At 39.7% G+C, this 22,121-nt stretch overlaps 2 protein-coding genes and 1 long non-coding RNA gene across 9 annotated transcripts in view; 2 read left to right on the top strand and 1 right to left on the bottom strand.

Moving 5' to 3' along the window:
- Positions 1-493: 493 nt before the first annotated feature.
- gpc2 (glypican 2) lies at positions 494-14,922 on the bottom strand. Of its 4 annotated transcripts, none has more exons than XM_046029721.1 (11): positions 14,387-14,922; positions 12,546-12,704; positions 11,167-11,301; positions 9,526-9,701; positions 9,336-9,416; positions 8,390-8,555; positions 7,662-7,792; positions 6,395-6,541; positions 5,172-5,308; positions 3,624-3,796; positions 494-3,462 (listed from the first exon to the last, which is right to left on the bottom strand). In XM_046029721.1, exons 1-11 carry the CDS (start codon positions 14,562-14,564, stop codon positions 3,185-3,187), a joined length of 1,761 nt encoding a protein of 586 aa, XP_045885677.1. In that variant the 5' UTR covers positions 14,565-14,922; the 3' UTR covers positions 494-3,184. The 4 variants fall into 4 exon arrangements, with proteins under 4 accessions (XP_045885677.1, XP_045885678.1, XP_045885679.1 ...); XM_046029722.1 differs by lacking the exon at positions 14,387-14,922 and adding an exon at positions 13,704-13,834; XM_046029723.1 differs by lacking the exon at positions 14,387-14,922 and adding an exon at positions 13,696-13,829.
- Positions 13,958-15,935, top strand: LOC123957134. The gene is made up of 2 exons (XR_006821740.1): positions 13,958-14,229; positions 14,352-15,935. It is a non-coding gene; the product is annotated as an uncharacterized LOC123957134 (long non-coding RNA).
- A 594-nt stretch (positions 15,936-16,529) lies between these two features.
- The window catches only part of LOC123957130 (cohesin subunit SA-2), a 23,485-nt gene continuing 17,893 nt past the window's right edge, over positions 16,530-22,121 (top strand). Inside the window, exons 1-9 of one of the 4 annotated variants that reach the window (XM_046029716.1) lie at positions 16,530-16,663; positions 17,042-17,146; positions 17,794-17,890; positions 18,197-18,421; positions 19,245-19,341; positions 19,683-19,759; positions 20,153-20,357; positions 21,088-21,239; positions 21,919-22,116. In XM_046029716.1, coding sequence (XP_045885672.1) covers positions 17,118-17,146; positions 17,794-17,890; positions 18,197-18,421; positions 19,245-19,341; positions 19,683-19,759; positions 20,153-20,357; positions 21,088-21,239; positions 21,919-22,116 — 1,080 coding nt within the window. In that variant the 5' untranslated portion in view covers positions 16,530-16,663; positions 17,042-17,117. The other 3 variants (XM_046029718.1, XM_046029715.1, XM_046029717.1) reach the window with 3 other exon arrangements.

The raw sequence follows: 22,121 nt of genomic DNA, 5'->3' as shown, positions 1-22,121 counted from the left end.
TCTAATTTAGGATAATAAATGGAGTGGAGGTGGACATTTTGAAGGCAGACTAACAGGTCTTTGAGAGTCAGAATTCTAGCTGATAGACAGGTGTTCAAATACTTATTTGCAGCTGTATCATACAAATAAATAGTTAAAAAATCATACATTGTGATTTCTGGATATTTTTTTTTTAGATTATGTCTCTCACAGTGGACATGCACCTACGATGACAATTTCAGACCCCTCCATGATTTCTAAGTGGGAGAACTTGCAAAATAGCAGGGTGTTCAAATACTTATTTTCCTCACTGTATATATATATATAGATAGATAGATATCTCTCTCTCTATATATATATATATATATATATATATATATATATATATATATATATTTTAACCGTTTGTACTTTAAATAAAACGTATAACTGAAATGCAGATACCGTTTTTTTTTAAGTTGCATGTTTTTTGCTGCTTTGTAAAAATAAAAATAAAGCAAACAACATACAGTACTTGTCTTGACTTTTTTTAATGAAGCAGAAAATATCACTCGTTTGATTCCAAAAAACTGTTACAACAACATGAAAAAAGTTGTGCTATATTTTCACCATAAAGGAATGTGCGAGTAGTGGGAATGATTGGGAGGTTGCGGTAAAGAACAATTTAACTGAAATTCACTGGAAAGATTACAGTCACCACATCCTATTGTGACTGCTGATAATCGAAAGCACATATGATTACAATACTGTTGCATTAGAAATACTGTGAAATACTGTTTGTTTCCATTTGCAGTTGTGCAACATAATACTGTGTTTGTGTTGAAGTCTTTTACATGGCCCCTACTGATTTTGAAAGGTTTCATGCCAAAATTTAAAGTGACATACAAATGATTAACTATTAGATTGCTGGCATGAATCACTCACCAATATTAACACCAAACTTTATAAATCTTTTACCTACTCTTTATAAAAGGAGTGTTGTTTTAGAGGATAAAATCATCTTTGTCGTATGCCATGTAATTAAAAGTAGTAATGTAAATACTTTAGACAAAATTTTAGAATGAAACCCTTCTCTTGCCATTTTTTTTGTACAGGTGCAACTGCCCATTTCTCTAGAAGTGTACTTCTGTTAGAACCAAGTGAATTTCACTCAACAGAAAAGTGTCATTTCACAGCATCTATACATTCATATTGTATTCTCTGTATCTCTGTTCTTTTTTGGGATCCTATCAATCAACTTCCGTCGCCTTTAAGAAAAAGTTCAACATTTTGAGAAATATTTTTATTTACTTTCTTGCCAAGAGTTGCAAGTGGAGCTAGCGCCTGATTAGCATAGCTTAACAGAACATGGAAACGGGGAAAAGGCTAGCCTAGTTCTGTTCAAAGACAACATAACCTGGCATCCAGCATCTCTGAAGCTCACCAATTAACACATATCTTGTTTGTTTAGTTTGTACAAAAACAAAATGTACAAAAAGTATGAAAATTAAATTAGCCGTTTTATTTGTTGTGACTATTTCTTGGCTAAGACCAGGAACTTTCTGGAGTCTCTGCTGGTGACTTGGCAACTGCTCCCAGCCAAGAAATAGTCCACACATTATCCCACGACAATGTCATTTGTGTCACAATGTGTTAATTAGTGAGCTTTTAAAAGGTGCTGGTAGGCAGATTGATACATTTGGATAGAGCCCCCCCATTTCCATTCTTTATGCTATGGTAACTGATCAGCTACTGGCTATAGCTTCATATTTATCATACAGACATGAGTGGTATCAATCATCTCATCTAACTCTCAGCAATAAAGTGACTTAAGTGGATTTCCCAAAATGTCATACTAATCCTTCACTCTTTTCATCCTTTGTCCATTGATGACCACTACTCACAAGTTTTGTTTTTCCTTCTTGAATAGCCTTTGATTTTATCTTCGTCAAAACACATTCAACATACAAAAGGTAAGAGCCACCATCCCTCAGCTCTTGACAGCATCTGTCTTTTAGTCAGCATTCAATCCAATTTTACATCACATCATTAGCTCACTCACTGTTTTTATCATTTTTTTGTTGCTTTTAGGAAAAATATGTAGAAAAGAGCAGCATTAAAAAACATCCCAACATCTTTAGAACCGTGGATCCAAAATATACAACAACAACATAAAACCATCATACAAACACACATTGCGCTCCCTAACAATCTCTTGTTAAGGCTAAAAACACCAGAAAAAATACTGTTTGATAATTCATTTGTTTTGATCAGACAATATTTTTAAATGGCTGGTTTGCAAAAAGTAAATACAACTTGATTTTTCCTCCCCCCCTCCCCCTTTTATACCAGAGAAAGTTAAGACAATTACTTCTTTTATAAGAGAGAAACACTCAACCTCTTGCCTTAAAAAAATCATAACAATAATAACAATGACATTATATTACAAATAAATTAAAAACATCAATATATTACATTAAGTAACCCCTCGTCATCACAAGTAACTGCAAATTAATTTGAGCTTTTAGGTACAATCAAAGTAAGCCCCTTGTTTGGTTTCAAGAGTCATTAGTGTTGACTTTTTTTAATCTCCAAGCCAAAATATGGAAGTTTAATTAGTAACATTTAATTTGCTCGCCTAACTCCACAGGATAAAAAATAAGCCAAATCACAATTGAATTAAAATCAGGATACAATTAAATAAATTAACTTAATTCAAAGAGAAAGGCAGCAAACAAACTCACTGCTCACTGAAACTACACGTTAATTGACTGGCACGACTCTCCATCTCACAGACCACCAAACCATGAGACCACAAACTTCATCCCCCAAATGCTGCTAATTCATTTGCTGTTGTAGTACTTTGTTTCTCTTTCATCCCCCAAGGCCTATATGCTCATTGCACACCATTCAGCATCAGGACCCCAACCGGCCAAACATCTGACTAATGGCACTAAAAAACTAGCATTACTTATTAATGAAAATTTGTTAATAATCATCAATGCCTATTTTGTGGTGTGGGAAGTAGGAAAAATATTCACTTTAACTTATTTATTTTGTGGTGTAAACAGGTTTTTGATTATTGCGAAATTAGCCTGTTTTGTCTTTTTCTGCTGGTGTAACCAAATGGAATGAAATTTTTGTTTTTTGTTTTTTCCCCCCCCTCACAATGTGCTTGAGACTCCAGCATGACAGAAAACCTCAACCTCCAGAATATAATAACGAGCTATCTCCACATGGGGGCAACAGTGACCATGAAGGGCAAAGCTAACAAAGGAACCAGGGAGAAAGTGAGCTGGCTGGTTTTAGATCTGACCCTTCCATGGCCGTTGTTTCTGTTCCACTTGGACCCATTTCTTTCTCGGCCTCGAGGCGGCTTTGGGGGGTTGGAGGCAGGGTTATGAGGAGGTTTGTTGTAGGTGGGGGCATTAGGCCCATAGCCTGGCCAATCATCATTGTACCTTTCGCCGTGATCTCCTCCCCCTGAGCCACTCCCCTCCTCACCTGGAACAAAGAATAAGCCTTCTGACTGATGGAGGTAAATAGTTAGGGTCAATTATCTATCAGTGGTGTTACAAAGTACACATACAGAAGGCTGTATCACTTAATACTCCTTTTAGGATATACATACACAAATATATAGAATGACTGCCAGGAACACTCACTGTCCATGAAGTCCATGTCGTGTCCACTCTGAGCGTGTCTCAGTTTGTTGGTCACCACCCTCAGCTCCATGATCAGCTGTCTGGTCCTCACATCTGGCTTGGCAATATCCACTTCCACCTCGGGGTTGTTGATCTGGCTGACCAGACCGTCGCCTGTCACATCCGGGAGGTACCTGAGTGTGCACACAAAGAGGCGTTCATGTACACACACACACACACACACACACACACACACACGCACACACACACACACACACACACACACACACACACACACACACACACACACACACACACACACCTTTTCAAAGCAGCACTAGGAAACTTCCCTCAGTGTGGCTTCAAATGGCAGCAAGGGAAGTGAAACTCGAGGCAAAATTAATGAGTATCACACCACCACAAGTTTACATACTATATTTTTGCAATAACCATCATCACTGCATGAGGGGAAGCAACTCACTCTCTGCCAATCTAAGTTTAAACAACATGATAGCCTTTTGTAAACAAATATGGATTTCTTGAACTGCCTGCCATTTTTTAGGCCTATATGCAAACAGCACAACTCTAGAGATGCTGGTGGGTCAACACTTTGATCCACACTGAAATATCTCAGCAACAGTTGAATGGGTTGCCATAACATTTTGACGTTTATGGCCCACAGAAAATGAATCCCACTGGCTTTGGTTATCCCCTGACTTTTCCTCTGGCGGCGAAATGAGATTTTTAGGTTTGACATTCCCATCAGCCTCAGATGTACTTTATATTTAATGTTAAGTAACACTAAACATTGTATTTGCTTAGCACCAGCATGTTGTCATTGTCATTTTGAGCATGTTAGCATGCTGATGTTAGCATTTAGCTGAGAGTACTGCAGTGCAGCCTCACAGTGTCGCTAGTTTGGCTGTAGACTCTTTGTCTTGTTTTTAAATTTATAGCCTTTTTGGTTGGTTGTTGGAGGACTGACTGTTTTTAAGTAGAAACAATGTTGTACCATATCTACAGAACAAGTACCACCATATCTACTAAAAACTACATATTGGAATGTCCCCAAAACATTTTTACCAAGTTTTATAATATGAAGTGCTGATAATTAATTTATTTGAGTACTCTGATTTTAGCATTGAACAATTGTAATAGATGTGTTATTTTGGTCATTTGACATTATTTTATACTAGCACATGTTTAGCTGCAGTAACATTTTGTGATTAAAGCTGCTAAGGTGGGTGTACCTAACTGTTGCCTAATGCAGCTGGAACATCACAGACACACAATCATTCATAAGTAGACTTGCTTTTCCTGTCCACACACACACACACACACACACACACACACTCTCTAAATAAGCCTCAATACATGGTGTCATGCTGTATCTGTGTGCATAAAAGCAAGCAGACCCACGCAGAGATCATGTGGGTGACTGGTGGTGGCAAAATTAAATAAACTCCGTTCCCATCTGTTGCATCCCTGCCACCGCTGCACTCACTCCTCCTCCACTTCTACCGAACCCCTCCCTCCACCCCTCCACCCCTCCACTCTGATCTCACTTACCTCCCTCGGGTCTGCCCGTTCCAGCAGCGGTCCTCATTAGTGACGTCGGTAGCCATCTTCTCATCGTTGCAGATGGTGTGTGGGAGGGACACCCAGAAGCCACGCATGGGCCGCAGTCGTTCCTTCAGCTCGGTAACCTGCACGGAGGCGTAAAGAAATTGGTTATGACTCAGACCTGGTTTTAAAGCATCCTTTTTTGGTATGGCTGGCTGGAGGAAGCATATTGAAGCTGCAGTGCTGACGTTGGGCAAAGTCAAAAACTGATATGACACAGTTTCTGGGTCAGCTCTAACCCATATCTCTTTCATTTTTTATAAATAGATACCCACTATGCTCTTTCTCTCTCCTCTGCTCTTGGTTGGATTTATTTTCCAGCCCTTCCATCTTGCAAACCCACTGTGGTCACAGGAATACTGTCTGGGCTCTGACCACTGCACACAAGCTTAGACTTATTCTACTGTTGTTCATCCTCTCATTGCTTTCTGCTTAGTTGCTATGTCTGAATCCTGGTGCATGCACAATGCAAACTTTTAAGACATATAATTTCAGTTTCAATATAATATATTGAAATCACAACCCAAAATGATGACCTCCATATAAAAAGCATTTTAGTACATGAGTACTTAAAGCTACACTAATCAATATTTCTATCTAAGCCATGGATGAAATTACCATGTGTGATGTGAAAAGAGTGGCTCGTGGTGAGGAACCCACAGATAATTACAGTCCGACTGCAGTTTCCTTCAGCTTTACAGGGTGTTTTAGTATCTTTCAGCTCATTGTTTTGGTTGTCTGGCAATTTTAATGTCTTGGTTCTCTCTAATTGCTCCCGTTGTTGTCTGACATGAAAAAGCTTTAAAAACCCACTGTATGTTACCTGCCCAGCACAAAAAGGCGACTAGCTGATGAACATAATAAATTCACCAATGGGCCAGAAACATTTTAAATGAATGCTAATGTTGGTTTTTGTCTGTTGGATATGTAATAGCCACTATTTGCTAACAAGTTCAACACACCAACTTTATAAGATAATAATATGTCAATGTTGTGTTTACTTTATTTTGCTCCCTCCATTTGTGGCCAAAACATCCATTAATGCAGGTTTAAACTGTTTTTAATTAACCATTTTAAATAATATCAATGGATGAGTAGCTACTTAACCCAGTTTCCACAGGGTATGGAATGGTTTCCATGTTTCCATGGTAATATGGTTTCTTCCTTACCAGTCGGTCCAGGTTAGTGCCTGCAGCAGTGGTGGGTTTCTCTTCTGGGCTGTAGGTGCGGAAGGGCCTCCTGTTGCCCCCTGACTCTTTGGGTGAGCGTTTGGACCGTCCTGGAGCTGGCCTGGGACTTCCACAACCTTGGAACACCTGATGTAAACAACATCAAACCAGTCCCAGTGTAAACAGCTTAGTAACAAGCATTTTTATCATTTTAATAAAGCATAATTTTCATTACAGGTTTTCCACTGCTATCTGATCATTTAAGGGCACATGGGCATTCTTTCACAGATATTCTCTAGTCTGTGGGACAGAGTCTGATTTGACTTTTTTTGTTGCACTCACTCTCTTTCAAACTGTCATGTAATGATCTTCTTCATTTAAAGTACCCCAAGAACAGTTCAACAAAGCAATCATTGCTCTTTTTGAGAGTCTGGGGCTGGCATGAGCCACTTAGCATCGTAGCACATCGTAATAAGCAAGATACTGAAATATAGGATCAATAAATTAGGTCTATACTTGATTTACTGGGGGCATGTGTAACTATTTAGTAGTTACTTAGAGTTATCTTGTAACTTATCTCTGTGTTGCAACCACTTTTATTTTAGTAATGTATAAATCACAACTTAGTAATAATTTAAGTTATAACTAGGCTGCTACACAATTAGTGGCTGTTTTTTTAAGCTAACCTTATTGGTAATATGGCAAATGAGGAAGAGGTTTCCAATTCATAACCTGGCAAAGAAGACCAGAGTGTACACCTAAAAATGTTGCAATTGAACTAGAAACTTGCAATATAATAATATATAATTTTAAAATGGTTCTCCCTAACCTCCACAATCACAGAAGAAACATAAAGCTGAGCTGTGAAGGAAAGAGCTGCATATTCCTTGAAGCGTGCTACCACAAAACGGGGGTAGTTTCTAACAAGATGTGGGTGTCCCTCTGGTGGATTAGCTGCTGGGACGCCTGCCATGTTTTAATCATACTGTTAGGCTGTCATGCTCTCTGTGTATAATTCCTGTAATTTTTAACTGCATGCAATATCATTAAGAAGATTAAAATTAAACAGTATTCAAGGTTATAGCTTTGACTTGTAATTGTGACTGTAGATTATCTTGACGCACTCACAAAAGGTTCATAAATACTCGGAGTGCACTGTTTTTGTGGAGGAACCGCTAGTCTGCAAAATCCATGTAAACTAATAAAAAAAAAATACATTAATGTCCATTTTATTTCCACACTCATCTACTTGTGCCCTCTTCCTTGCCTTAGTTGAGATGCTGACACTGTTTTCCTGCATGTGCATGATGGCCTCTGAAACCTTTACGGAGATGGAGTCGGCTGCAAGCTCCATGTTGAACGGCCCCTCCAACTTCTCTGAAACCTGGTACAGAGCATCTGATAGAGGAGAGAAGGGAGATACAGAAATAGAGATGGAAAGGTGATAAAGTTTGCTATGACTACATTCAACCAAGTTCTCATTGTCTGGTATTACAGGCACAGAAAAAACACTGGTCTATTCTAGACCCTGATAAACATAAAGACAATAGTTCCTTGTGTCTGGAACCTCTCACTGACATACAAGGTAAGGCTTTATATCTGTGAATGAGGTGTTCAGGTTACAGGGCTGTAAGATTAGAAAGAGTGCCAACATCACAAAGAGAACTGAAAAATAAGGAAGAGAACGGTGGTTGGCGAAAAGGGTACATGAGCGTAACATGAGCTCGGGTGCAGTACAGATGGATGGATGAAAGGTAAATGTAAAACACTGCATGTGAAAAGAACTAAAAGGAAGTTATGTATGGCTTTGATAAAAGGGGACACATTTAGTGAAGGAGCAGGGAAGCATGAATAATTAATGGAGGGGGAATTCATTAGGGGGACAGGAAGCAAAAGTAAATTAGTGACGCCTGCAGCAGTAAAAGGAGTCTACTTTTAGATATGCTCAATTTAAAGAACAACAGTATGTAAGGATGTATTGTTCATCCTACCCACCAATGAAATTGTTCCATTCTGTGTCTAGGTCGGCCTGATTGGCTAAGCAGCCCTTCATCACGTTAAGGCACAGGGAGTGGCAGGGCCGCAGGGAGGGCATGCCTCGACACAGCGGGCAGTACCACTGACGCATCAGGCCACGCACACACTCTGAATCTGCAGTCAACTGAAAAACAAAGCATCAGGTCGAAGAGTCAGGGGCAGAAGAAGAATAAATACAACATTAGTAGTATTAACTTTACATAAGGGACTTCATATGTTTGGCATCCACTGTTGACAAATGTAGAGCTGAAATGATTAGTTGATAAATCAATTAGTCAATAGACAGAAAATGAATCTGCAACTGATGATTAAATAATAATTTTTTAAGCAAAAATGCCAAATATTTGCTTGTTCCAGCTTCTCAGACGTGAGGATTTGATTCTTTTCTTTGTCATATATGATAGTAAACTGTTTGTTTGTTTTAAATATATTTGGGTTTTTGACTGTTAGCTATCTGAATATGTCACCTTGGCCTCTGGGAAATTAAAATAGGCATTTTTCACTACCTTCTGGCATTCTATAGACAAAACAATTCATCTGAAAATAATCGATAAGGAAAATTTTTAGCTGCAGGACTAGATTAAATTGAGTCCAACTTTTACTGAATAAAGGAGTTCACCCGTTGCTAGTTACAGACTCCGGGTTTTTCAGATGTACCGTCTACTATTAACTAACTTCATAATATTGACTGGACTAATATGGTGAATCTACAGGCTTTTATGTGTCTTGGTTGTGAAGCCCTCACCAACTTTGGTTTGAGAATGGTTATATAGAGATATACTGCATATCATAAAAAAAAACACTTGTATGACTTTTAGATTTAGGCTGGAAAGGGTATAATTGTTTACACAAAACTGCATTGGCAAGATTTTTAACAGCAGAACAGACAACAGGAGCAACTCACCTTTGTTGCTTTGTTAACAATATCCCGACCAGTAGCCAAGCCCTGAGATAGTGCTCTGGCTGCAATAAAAGCCCTTGATACCTGAATTTAAAAGGAAATCAAACACAATAAGATTAGTTAATTGATCATTATCAATCTGCATCAAAGTCATTTCTTTATCCATGTTAACATTTCATCACAAGACACATACTTGTACGCGCAGTTTGCGGGGCACATCCCCAAATGGCTGCAGCTGTTCAGCGTGTTTGCTGACGCACTCCAGGTAGTCCTCACTAAACTGATACTGGGGATTAATCAGAGAGAAGACTCGCTCCACCAGTCTGGACCAGAAGTCTGAGAGAACCTCTGACAGACTAACAGTGCCCCCTGAGGACACAAAAGCAACTGTAAGCGCACAGCATCAGTAATTGACAAAAATCATGTTCCTGAGGGGGTTTCTGAAAGAGAGAGCATCATATTAGGGAGCATTTCAGCAGAGTGGGTGCTGAATACTCATCCCTATGCAGTGTACTACTGTGATGATCATTGGGGCAGGTTGGAGAGATAGTTCACCCCAAACTAAACGATTAGCTGTATCTGTTCACTGTCATGTGAACTTATGCTTGTAAACCCACCAAACACGTGGTGCGTTAGCCCTTACTGCTCCAGCATGCAGTGCCACCTGCCTGAGATAACAATGAGACAAATTAACCTGACTTTTGTTATACAGTGTAATTGTTGGGTAAGCACAATGCACAAGCTCTTCGGAGAACTTTGATGGACATAGTTTTGGATATTCCATTAAATTCCTTGTTGATGCCATTAAAAGATAACTTGAAGTTAACTTGTGTAGTTTGGGAAAAGGCTGAGATGTAGTTAACTGTGGGTACTAACCACATTTAGTAGTCCTACTGTACCAACAGTCCTGCACATTTTGAATTTTCTTTTTTGGGTGATTTGGGTGCACCATAGTACTGCACTCCTTGGAGCAAGTTACCACAGAATATTGTCAAATCAAATAAAGTAAAAATGTACTGACACTTTTTAAAAACAAAAATGTTTTTTATTCCTTTAATGTCTATATTGTCTGGTAAACTTGCATAATACATTGTGTTCAGTGCCAGACAGTTCTGAATATGTGACTCTCCAATCTGCAGTCTACTATACAGCCTCAAATTAGCCATACATGGTGTTTGGCAGACAAAAAGAGGTTGACTAAGCAGCAACAGCTTGTAGATAGACTCGCCAGTGAGCTACTGTCATGCCAAAACGAGCGATGCAGAACAGAAATAGAAACAGTCATCCGTGGGATTCCAGTTCTCTCTCTATTTTTTCTCCAGTTCTCCTTGGCATTGAGTTGAGTTCTCCCGAAAAGACAATACTGCCTTCAACCTGCTGTCTAGAGGGGCTGTGGATTTACCACATCCAGGCATTTGGACTGATAAAACTATGCTTTACTGCCAGTGCAACACGGAATTATCACAGCTCTTAACCGGACTACTTAACCATTTTTACCAACCAGACTACTGCCAAACAGGGTTCTTAAACACTTCCCTGCATTTAATTATTCCTTATGGTGGTGATAGAGGATGTAGACAACGGTCAGGTCGCTTGACTGAATACTTTTGTTTGGATTCAGATTGTTTGTGCATTTTGCATTCTTTGAAAGTTGAGAGTAGAGAGAGACAGGAAACATGGGGGTCACCAGCCAGAATGTTATGTGTCTTAGACCACTAAACCACATGGATGCCACTGATTTAATTGTTTTATATAGCACTGGTATTACTTGACAAAGAACATTAGACCTTAATGCATAAGATTGAGATGAGGTGGATAAAGTGATTGAACTAACCAGAATAATATCTGCGCAGCTCCACAAACAGCTCCTGGAAGACGTGTGCGTTTTGGGTGAAGAGCCGGCCGTAGGTCTTCGTAAACATCTGGTTCATAGACTTCTCTGACAGGTCTATAAGCTCTCTGAAGAACTCTGCACAGAGACAGGAAAATATATATATGAGTTATTAATCTGTCAAACACCTTCTTTCCTTCCAATAGCTTACCTAGGTTTCTACATATGTAGGTGCTCCTTCACCCCCTCGCCTCTACGATTAACAGCTCATAGGGACAGTTACATGAGATCCTGCACCCTGGTAAATGAATGTAACAACATGTACTCTATTTAGGACTTTAGGACTCATATGCAGTCTCCCAGTCTCCCAGTCTTCCTTCAGCGTCTTTAAATGATTCATCACTTACATTATATAAAAAAAATGAAGAGGGAAGGTGATAGCAGTCCACAGCATGTAGGAGGAGAAAGTGTAAATTCAGCTGGTTGCTACAAACCTGCAGCCATACATACAGAATTGAGACAGCGTGGGCTGAATTCTCTGAAATGCAGTCACTAAAGCTGTCTAGGAAGGTTTCCCACGCTGACCATTTTTTTAAGGGCACTCCACCAATTTTTATACATGAAGGTCAGTTTACGGGCCATGTTTAGTCCTACTCTGTCTGTGAAAATAGTTGTTTAAGCTGTAATAATGTCTTCTGTGGCTCCGGAGGGAGCGCTCAAAAGTCTGTGGAGATTATTTCATAGTGATGTCATCAGGGTTACCTCAGCTAGCGATTACAAGTTTATAACGGTCTGTATTAAAAATGGGAGCATTTTTAATACAGACCATTATAAACTTAAGGAGTCATTTATCCGGCAGAAAGGGTCCAATTAAAAATGCAATCGAGCATTATGGGAAATGCAGAATCCAGTGTTTATAGAGCTTAACTCATCCACTGGACTTAAAGTCAGGGTCTATATACTTTTGCTGCTTCAATTCTGAACATTATTATATTATTAATTTATAACCTGTTCCCCAACATGCACTAATATTGCTGGAGTACCACTTTAATTTAAGCAGTTCTTGTGTGTTGATTAATCATAAATAAGAACCATGCTAGGATCTCTGCAGTATGTATGCATTGCTGTGCTGCCAGCTTCTAAAGTCAATTTTGAGGCTTAGATTTTTAACCATCTGAGAGGAACTGTGCAGTCGGAGATCCTAAATAAGTTTTTAATCAGCTGTCATTCATCGCCACTAACTCGGAAGATAGGGTATGTGAGAAGAGGAAAAGCAGAGTTTTCTTCTTACAAATGTTTCAATTTTGAACCATTTTCAAAGCAGATAATGCAGCCATTAAAGAGGATTAGAAACTGTACAAGCCTCTGTGTCAGCCTCTCACCATCAAACCTGCGGTGTCTCTGGGTAAAAGTAGTCAAAAGGAACTGGCTGTTCTCTTCCACAGCTTTGACGAAGTCCCTCTCGCTCTGAAGAGCCAGTGTCTCCTCCATCTGACTGGAGCAGCAGGTGTAGTCTTGAGGACACAGCCGCAGGTGCTCACCTGGAAGACCAAAGGTAAAACCAGGCCAGAAGAGAAAGAACGGTTAGGATCGATCACATGTTTAGAAACTTATGTGGCTTGAAAGTTATTATTACCTCAACAAAAACCAAGACTTATTTGCCATAGGTCTATTATCAGGTCAAAGCAGATGTTTTTGTCAAAATGTCAATTTCTGTCTGTTCAGTTACTGTGGGGAAATCTTATCAAAAATAACATTGTGATAATAAATTGTAATTTCCCTGCATGAATTATTCAGCTTCAATCTGTCTTTCTTTGTCAGCTCAGGTTGGGTCTTCTTTGATATGTCAGAGGTAATGATATGCAAACGACAACCAGGGAAGAGAGGGGGAAAAAAACACAGCACTCTGAATGTGGGGAATGTTTGAATTCTTTGTTTCCATGATTTTACATCTTACATGAATATTACGGCTGTTAATACAGTGGTCAGTCTCACTCCCCATTCCACCCTCACTGATGTTCCTCTCTGCCTCTTTTGTTCTCTTTCTCTGCGTGTGTCTCACTATTAGCCATCTCTCATCCCTCTATTTCCATTTCTAAACTGCCTCTCTTCATCCTTCACTCTCCCGGCCATCTGCTCCCCTGGCCCACGGGACAGTGAGCCAAGACTCAGGCAGTGATAGCCCAACACACACACACACACACACAATATTGCAGTTGTCTCAGTGACTCACTCACAGAAGTAAATTACATACACTAAAGAACAGCATGGTCTGCAATTTTGCAAACATACTCAAAAATGTTTTTAGAGGAAGCTCCAGGTCTGTCTGGGAGTAACACACACACACTCTCTCTCTCTCTCTCTCTCTCTCTCTCTCTCTAACTGATTTACATGCAAAGCTGAACCTCCAAGAAGTAGGCTACATTTTCAGTCACTCAAGTGCTCCATCATTTACTCCCTCACTTTTTCAGACAATTACACATTTAAACAGATGTCCACCTAAAATCTCCTCCCCTCTTTCCTCTGTCTTACTTGCTCACCAAAACAAATTATCCAAAATCCAGCTGTTTGTAATCCACATTATATCTTCTCATTCAGCAGATAAGATTATCACCAGTGAACAGAGCCTATGGGTATATGCAGGGATTTCACAGCGGGCCAGTAAGCAAAGACTAATTAGGGGCGAGGTTCTTTGTTGCACCGGTGTTGGCAATTTGCTCATCCCCGTAATCAGCCTATTTAAACAGCAAGGGGAGGAGGGGGCGGGTGTAATTTATTTAAAACCACGCCGCATTATTTCTCTGGAGGAAAAACTTACCATGATATTCCTATATTGTGTCTCCGGTGCTTATTAATGAGTTTTTTTAAAGCTACCTTGCACTTTCAAGATATCACTTCCCTATAGTGTTTGGTATTTAAGAGCATTTTTCTACTATTATATTACTATTGTTCCCATAACTATTAGGAATGTCTGTGGTGGTGAGCAGAGAGTTTAAAGTCACCTTATTCTGCAGCGTCGTATTTTTATCCCTGTTGAAACAAACTACAGTATTGTGACGTAGGCTGGTACGACGTGCATCTTAAATTGTATTAAAAGCTTTAATAACGTAGGCTACACATTTAGCCTATTAATATGAGGCGGTGGGACTATTCTGTACGAGTCCCAAAAACTGTCTATTTGTGTGTAGTTTATCCCCACCGCAGATCCATGTCCATATCTTACCGGAGATTTGAGTCAGCGGCGCGGTGCCTGTGCTGTAGCCCTTCTCCGCGTACACCTGCCGGGTGTCGGCGCAGCTCCTCCCCGCAGCAGCCACTGGGCTCCGGGTCTCCGACAGTGCACAGACCGTGCAGAGCAGCACAAGCAACGGGTACCTGGGGAAAGGTAACCGGGTATCCATCCTCACCGCAGGACTCGGAAGAAGACAGCAGGGGAGAGGGCGGGTAGATCTAAAACCAGACGGGCGCAGCACCTTATAAATAAATGAATGAATGGCCGGTTTAGAGGCACGCTAAAGTAATAAGAGTAACAGTATCCCAAATCGTCAATCGTTTAAAACAGTCATAGTTTTCCTCGATAAGTGCAACGACCAGATGCATTCGGGCTGGTTTCTACAGACCTATCGCATCTATGTTTCTATAGACCGTGTCCAGTTAATTTATCTTTTCAGGGAAATCCGCTGTTGTACGTAGATGTAAAGGGAGTGTGAATGGGGCACTCCCGTCCCTCATCCAACAGCCAAACTGCGTCAAGTTCACAGGAGTTGGCAGGAGAATACCGGAAAAGTGACTGTTTTCAAAATAAAATAAAAGGCGAGTTTATTTATAGGCTGTAGCATTTTTTTTTCCTCAAGTACTAGAGTAAAATAAAATGACAGATACAATTTTGCTGAAATTGAATGAAAACTGATTAGACAAGAGAATAAAAAATACAGATACAAGATATGAATGAGTAGTGCTGGATAATTTAGAAAAGGCTGTGTCTCCATATTTTTTTTTTTTTTTTTTATGTACTGTTCATTTCTGCCTTTTCTAGGATCAACCATAAATGACAACAGCCTCCAACAAAATATGTTCTTATATCATGTTGAAATAGTTTGCATTTTAGTAGAACAGAATTTGTGGCTAAAGGGACAGATGTAGGCTACTATAACAGCCTGGGTTATACTCATATAATGAGTTTCAGATCAAGACTAAGTGCAGTTGTGGCACAGGAAGGTCCAGAAGGGTATGCTGTGTTCAGAGTGCCTGAACATGGTCATGGAGCTAGGTTAGATGACCTGTGTCAATATTTACATCAATGACACACGTGGATTTTTCCTGGATCACTGCCTTGGTTAAAAGTCTAACAGCACTTATTTTTAAGTATGCGAAGACATTTTAACAAAGTTTCAGAAGATTTGTCATTGTTTAAATGTGCTGCATTAGACTTTTCAAAGGGACAGAGGTGTATGTTAAGTAAAAACTGGCAGGCTAATTGGAGCCATGAGAATGTTTTGGCATTGAAAGGTTTTCTGCTACTGTAAATTCTTTGGATAAAAAGCGTCAGCTAAATGTATCTAAATATAAATGGTTTGAAACCAATGCTGCTTGCTGATGCTCTGAATAAATGAAATGATTACCTGTGCTTATTACTCTCCTGCAACAGCCACATATACTGGAATGTAAATGTTTTTGTGTCTGCATTTGATTAAGGGATGTCAGGATGTAAAGAGAATTTCAAAAACAAATGATTCTGAAATAAATTGCTTTAAGCACCTATTCCAGCCCAAGTTTGATCTTGCAGTTTACATCATTCTTATACAGGGAAACAATGGACATAACTTAAATATATTTAGGATGTCCAATTGAGGGCTTAATGTGTCATGCCTCTGGGTTATTTTTAAAAAGTTGTGATGCTCAGGCAATGAGTGTTTTAATTTGAAGGTTCGGGCCAGAAGTTGTGTGTTTCACCCCAACTAATTTGACTCTGGTGGTGTAGCCTATCAAACACAGAACAATGGACCGTGCAGGAAGCCGAAAGGGGAGAGATGGGTGCAGAGCAGAGTCTGGCTGGGCGGGTAGCAGCTGAGCCAACCACCTCAGGGTCCTAAAACTGGACAAACACACAGAGCAGACAAACTGAAAGATTATACACGGATACAATATGCCAGTAAATATAGAAATGTAGGCTTATAGGCGAAATATCAATAAAGAGGGTAAAACAAATTAACTGCAAATATTTCACAGTTGTATTGTTACACACATATCACATATATTCAGTAATAGTTAAGTTAATCATTTGAATTTATGTAATCATTTATGCACTGTGCAAACCAGAACTTCTGGTGTTGGGAATGACCAATGAACACCAAGTGCCCTCCTAGAAGGACCAATCATCTGTTGAGCTGAGGAGTCGCTGGCCAATCGGCATCCAGAATCAGTGACCGTACTTTTGCGCGCCCTTGAAAGTCGTCCTTCATGAAGACAGAAATCGGATAAACCAAGCCGCTCAAGAAAGGAATTTATTGATTAGTAACTTCCTTTTATGAACAAATTGTCTAATAAGTTTGCTAATGATGATTATCAATTATTCGCTGTAGTAGTTAGCTGGTTAAAGCTATCGCTGTCTGTTTAATCGGGATCGTGTCGTGTCTTGTCCGTTAGTAACCCAGGATCCATAACGTTAGCAATTATTTCGTCCAATTTGTTTTAAAAGTCAGATGTGTCCTTTGGTCGACAAAATTATAAAAAGTTTAGAATTATGGTTACAAGTCTGACAATGGACGTTTGAAATACTATAAACGAGTGTAACGTTAGCTAGCTACCAAACGCTAGGGTTTATAAGTTAGCTAGGTTTGATCTTGTAGCTAATGTCGATGTCTCCTTTCCCACACAGTTTGTCTCTGTGCTGAAAAGTGTGAGCAAAGACCAGCTGACCTGCAGTTCAAAATCATCTCATGATTTAACTGAACATGGCAAGTGGGGAATCTGTTTTGGACAGGTAATGTCAGCAAAGCCCAGCTAATCTTTTAAGTGGTTATTTGAATCTGGTTTAGGTAACTTAGCCAACTCTAAAGACTCTTTTCACAAAGTCAGTGTAAAATTGTAGGGTTGTTAAACTGGCATAGTTTATTTGCTCTGCATAAGCACCATGTGTGCATAAATAGTTTGTCTATTAGTTTATTTATAAGGACTGGACATAACGTTACACATACATATACATATAAGCAAGGCTAATTACTAACACCAGTCTCTTGATGGGTACTGATAGTTCAAGCAATCATTAAAATTATATTTTACAGTTTAAAACTATCCAGCAAAGAGTCAAGAAGAGGTGCTGAAAAAACATCCAACTTACAGTAAAACTATGAAAAAGAAAGGACAGGACAAAGACTAAAAGAATAGATACAATAATGATAATAGTTTGAAGGACACTGGGAGCGCCTCTTTAACTGACATAGCTGTTGGCCACAAAAACAGAATGCTACAATAACTTTCGAATAGGGGTACAAATTAATAACTCGTGTACTCAGATTATCATCAAATCCAAAAATTAATATGACACCTACCCAGCTCTGTAGTCCTGTTAGCCTTAGTAATAATTATTTGTGGATTTGTCATGATACATTTTTCTTACATGTCTATTAGTCTAGAGGAGTTGGATGACTTCTCAGATCCTGGCAGTGACTATGAGGCCACGATGAAAGCCACAAAGCGGAGAAAACAGGCAGTGTCTGGACCTCAGGTAAATGTATTATTATTACTATCTCTCTCAAAATAGTTCACTCTCATGTACTATTCATTTAAATTATTAACAAAGGGCTACAGTCTTGTCTATGTTTGGTATTTTGTATTATTTTGAATCAAGTTGCATCATTATCGATCATTTCTCAGTTCTTAACAATAGATCAAAAAGGCTTCACAATAATAACTGCAACAGTGTTGTAAGCCTACGCCTTCTCTTGCCATGGCTATCACTAATTCAGTTGACAACAGCAGTTCACTTTAAATCCACTTCTGAGCTGCCCTCCCATCTCTCTTTCATCTCAAGCCACCCAAGAGACCCAGGCGTAAAGCTGCATTGAAAGTGACGTCCAGCCCCAGTGATAGCCCCATCCCCACATCTCCAGACCCCTCCCTGCTGCAGCTTCAGCACTCCCGAGGGACATCCAGGCAGGCCTCTCTTAGACCTGTGATGAGAGTGAACGAAGGGAACCAGGGCATCAGTTCAGGGGACCTCTATGATGCTGTGTGCTCTGGAAAGAGCGCCATGTTGGTGAGCATAAGGGGAATAGATAAACACATGAAGGGAGGGTGGTGCTGAAGGAGGCATGTGTAATGGGAAGAGAAACAAGACTGTAAGAGCTGACAATGAGAGATTATCATCTTTTGTCAGTGGCTGACTGATGTGATGCTACAGAATTGCCTTTGATACACAGAGAGGAAGGATTGTTTTCACTGGGTTGTGTAGTCAATGATTGACAGCATGCGTCCATCCCAACAATTGTCATGCCGTGCCCAGTCTCTTCTGGTTAAAGACTAGAAAAGAAGGACTGCATAACAATAGGAAGACAAAAAGTGTGGTGAGAAGTAATAAAGAGTCTGTCACTACAGTATAGAGCAGCAACACAATGCAGATGGTGATTCTGGGTAAAGGCCCAGTTTTATACAGCACATTCAGCAAATCTGGCAATCTGCAGATTTTACTCCGCTATACAAAGGTTTCACAGTTCTAAGCTAAATTTTACTCCATGCCTCTTCTACTACATATCCAATTTATTACAATTAACATATGGTACACTATTATTATGAACACAGCAGATGTTCTAAAGAAGTGTCTTTATATGTGTAATGCTCCCGTGGTTGCCAAAAATGATTATGCAAAGGAGATGGTGAATAAAACTGGAATTTAAAATGAGCAGAAAATACAAGCAGAGGAGAAAGTTGGGGCACACTGAGCCTCATATGTTATTGAGAATAACATAAAGAGCCAATGGTAGGCTGAATTTTATTTCAATGATATACTGTTACTATATCCATCTGACCTTTGATCTGAGCCCAGCCTTCTCATTGGATGCTATCTCCCTGTCAATCTTCAGACGGTGGTGGACGAGTGGCTGGACAGCTACAAGCGAAGCCGAGAGGCGGGGCTGCTGGTGCTCATCAACTTCATTGTTCAGTCCTGCGGATGCAAAGGTCAGAGGTTAAGAAGGAGCCCACATAAAGGGTGGAAGTCAAAGTTCAAGAGATTATCTTCCCAATTTCAGCTCAGGGAACAATCAGCATTGATCTCCCGGTATGGTAATGATGCAATGTGTAAGTTCTGTGTTCATCCTCTGTCTATTGACAGCACACCATATCAATATTTTATGAGAGTCGAATGAAAATGAAAAGAAATTATACAATGGATGATAATTTTTGGGACGCAAAGATGGAACTGAATGCATTGTATTATTACATTAGCTTACCTATGTTCAGGTGTTTATTTCACTTTCATAAGGTGGAACACTGCATTAATGTTTTATTTTTTTGTCCAGGTGTGGTTAGCAGAGAGATGTTTGACAGCATGCAAAATGCCGAGATCATCAGCACACTAACTAAAGAGTTCAATGAGGTGAGGAAAGGAAAACACTAGTTCAGACAGTTTAGATTTTTTCCAATAAATCCTAAAAGATAAAGATTATTCGTACAGATCTGCATGTTTGAATCTAGTTCACAGCTTTTGTCATTCCTTCTCACTTCTAATAATCCTGCAGAAATTTGTTGAGAATGACAATCAACCTCTGTATCCCAGGAGATTATTATCCAAAGGATGGAGAACAGTGTGATGGAATACACTAATTAAAGCCTAATGCTGATAAATGGACACATTAATGAGTTAATCACTTTGTTTTGCCACTGATGTAATTGTCATTAGCAGACAAACCACAGGCTTCTACTTCAAATACCTATATTCAGCACAGTTTAAGATGTTTCTCCATTTCTTTTGTTCCCTGTCATCCTCCAGGATTCTGTGGACTACCCTCTGTGCTCTCCAGGCCCCCAGCTGAAGCGTTTCAAAGCCGGCCTTTGCGAGTTTGCTCGGGTTCTGGTGCGCTCCTGTCAGAATAGCCTCATCTATGACGAGTACCTCTTCCCCTCCCTGCTGGCCATGCTCACCGGCCTGTCGGACTCGCAGGTCAGAGCCTTCAGACACACCAGTACCCTGCTTGGTAAGCACATCGGACAATACAAGTGCATAAAATAGAGTATACACACACTGATATGACAAGGGAGTTTTGATTTTAGTTTTGAGTTGGGTGGTTATCACTTTAGTCATATAAGTCACATGCTTTAGTTTTTGATAGGGGTGAAAAGCTGCACTACATGCTTATGAAACTGTAGGTTATTCTCCTGTTTGTGTGGCAGGCAGACCAATCTGCTCCATTCAGCTGACATCTGTTTTAGTTGCTAAAGATTTTCTTTTGTTTTTTTCGTGTATAGCTTGTTTTTGTTTTTCTTTATAAACCTCTGCTCATCCATGTGATTTCTTTCCTTCATTCAATCAAACCATAAAATAAAAGTCAACAGCTTATATATAATGCGATTAGGCTGGTAAATTCTGTACATTATCAGGGATTAAAATTTACGTTTATATACTGTTGATAATAAGTTTTCAGTCAAGAAGGTAAGTGTTGTTGAGGATTTCTAATGTGTAAATGTGGACTGTGACTGTACCCATTTTATGCAACTTTCTTCTTCAATAAAATGGTAAAATCTTATTCTGAAATTAAAACCATGTGTAGTGAAAAGGGGCAAATGTGGCAGTGCCTTTATCCAAAAGAAATTCTTGTTTTTATAAGAGTTAATTTAGAAACGTCACGTGTTTTCCCCTGAGATGGACCCCTTGGTATGTGTACTTCTGTCAGTACTGTCTAGCCTTGTCAATGTTTTTTCTCTTAGCAATGAAGTTGATGACTGGGCTGGTGGAGGTAGCTGTGATGGTATCTGTTCAACTGCAGACCACCCAGCGGCGATATGACATGGAGAACAGCAAGAGGGCGCATGACAGATCAGCTGACAGACTGGAGGAGCTGCAGGCCTCTATCAGTGAGGTGACAATTACACACACACACACACACACACAAACGCTGGCATGAGCACAGACATACAACCACTTACATTGGCTTTTACAAAAAACATCTTACAGGCGCTGGCTGTTTTCTCGTTTAGTTTTTTTGGGAAAGGGTACAGTGGGTATTGCCAACGGCCAGTGTTTTGTAGGCGCTCAGAGTACTCAAACTGAAATACATATTTAAGACATTCTTTGCATGTAAATAGGTTCTTGACAACAATACACACAACATTTTCCTTGCTTGTGGGAGATATAAAGGCAGGAACCATAAATAAGGAATAAGTGTTAATGTTAAGACCGGTAATACCTTTGTATGATGTTTTGTGTCCATGATGATATTATCTGTCACGATAACAGTATCATCGTTCCTACCCTCACTGATCAACATGGATTATTAGCATGATGTAGACTGATGTAAAAAATGGTCAAATTTAATCCATGGTCATTTATAAAAACTTGAAAATGTTGAATATTGGAAAATTTTAATTGTTACCCACTGGTCCTTGCTGTAATAAAAGCTGATTGCCCCAGCTAAACCACAGACTGTATAAAAAAGGGGTTAAACTCATTGACAGGAGTCTTGGGTGACAGGGCCTCTGATTTGTTCAGTCTTAATTGTGCATGTTTATATGCATGTGTTTCACTTGTATGTGTTGTAGCTGCGAGAGAACAGAGAGGAGGTGTCCTCTGTGATGAACGCCACCTTCCGTGGTGTGTTTGTGCACCGTTATCGGGACCGGCTGCCTGAGATCCGGGCGGCTTGTATTGAGGAGTTGGGCGTGTGGCTGAAAACAGACCCTGAAGACTTCCTGAATGATGGATGTCTTAAATACCTGGGATGGACCCTGCATGACAAGGTGTG

Source organism: Micropterus dolomieu, linkage group LG19 (genome assembly GCF_021292245.1).
Source record: "Micropterus dolomieu isolate WLL.071019.BEF.003 ecotype Adirondacks linkage group LG19, ASM2129224v1, whole genome shotgun sequence".
Classification (NCBI taxonomy): Eukaryota; Metazoa; Chordata; class Actinopteri; order Centrarchiformes; family Centrarchidae; genus Micropterus; species Micropterus dolomieu.
The sequence above is the reverse complement of the archived record's forward strand: the minus strand, read 5'-3'. Positions and strand labels throughout refer to the sequence as shown.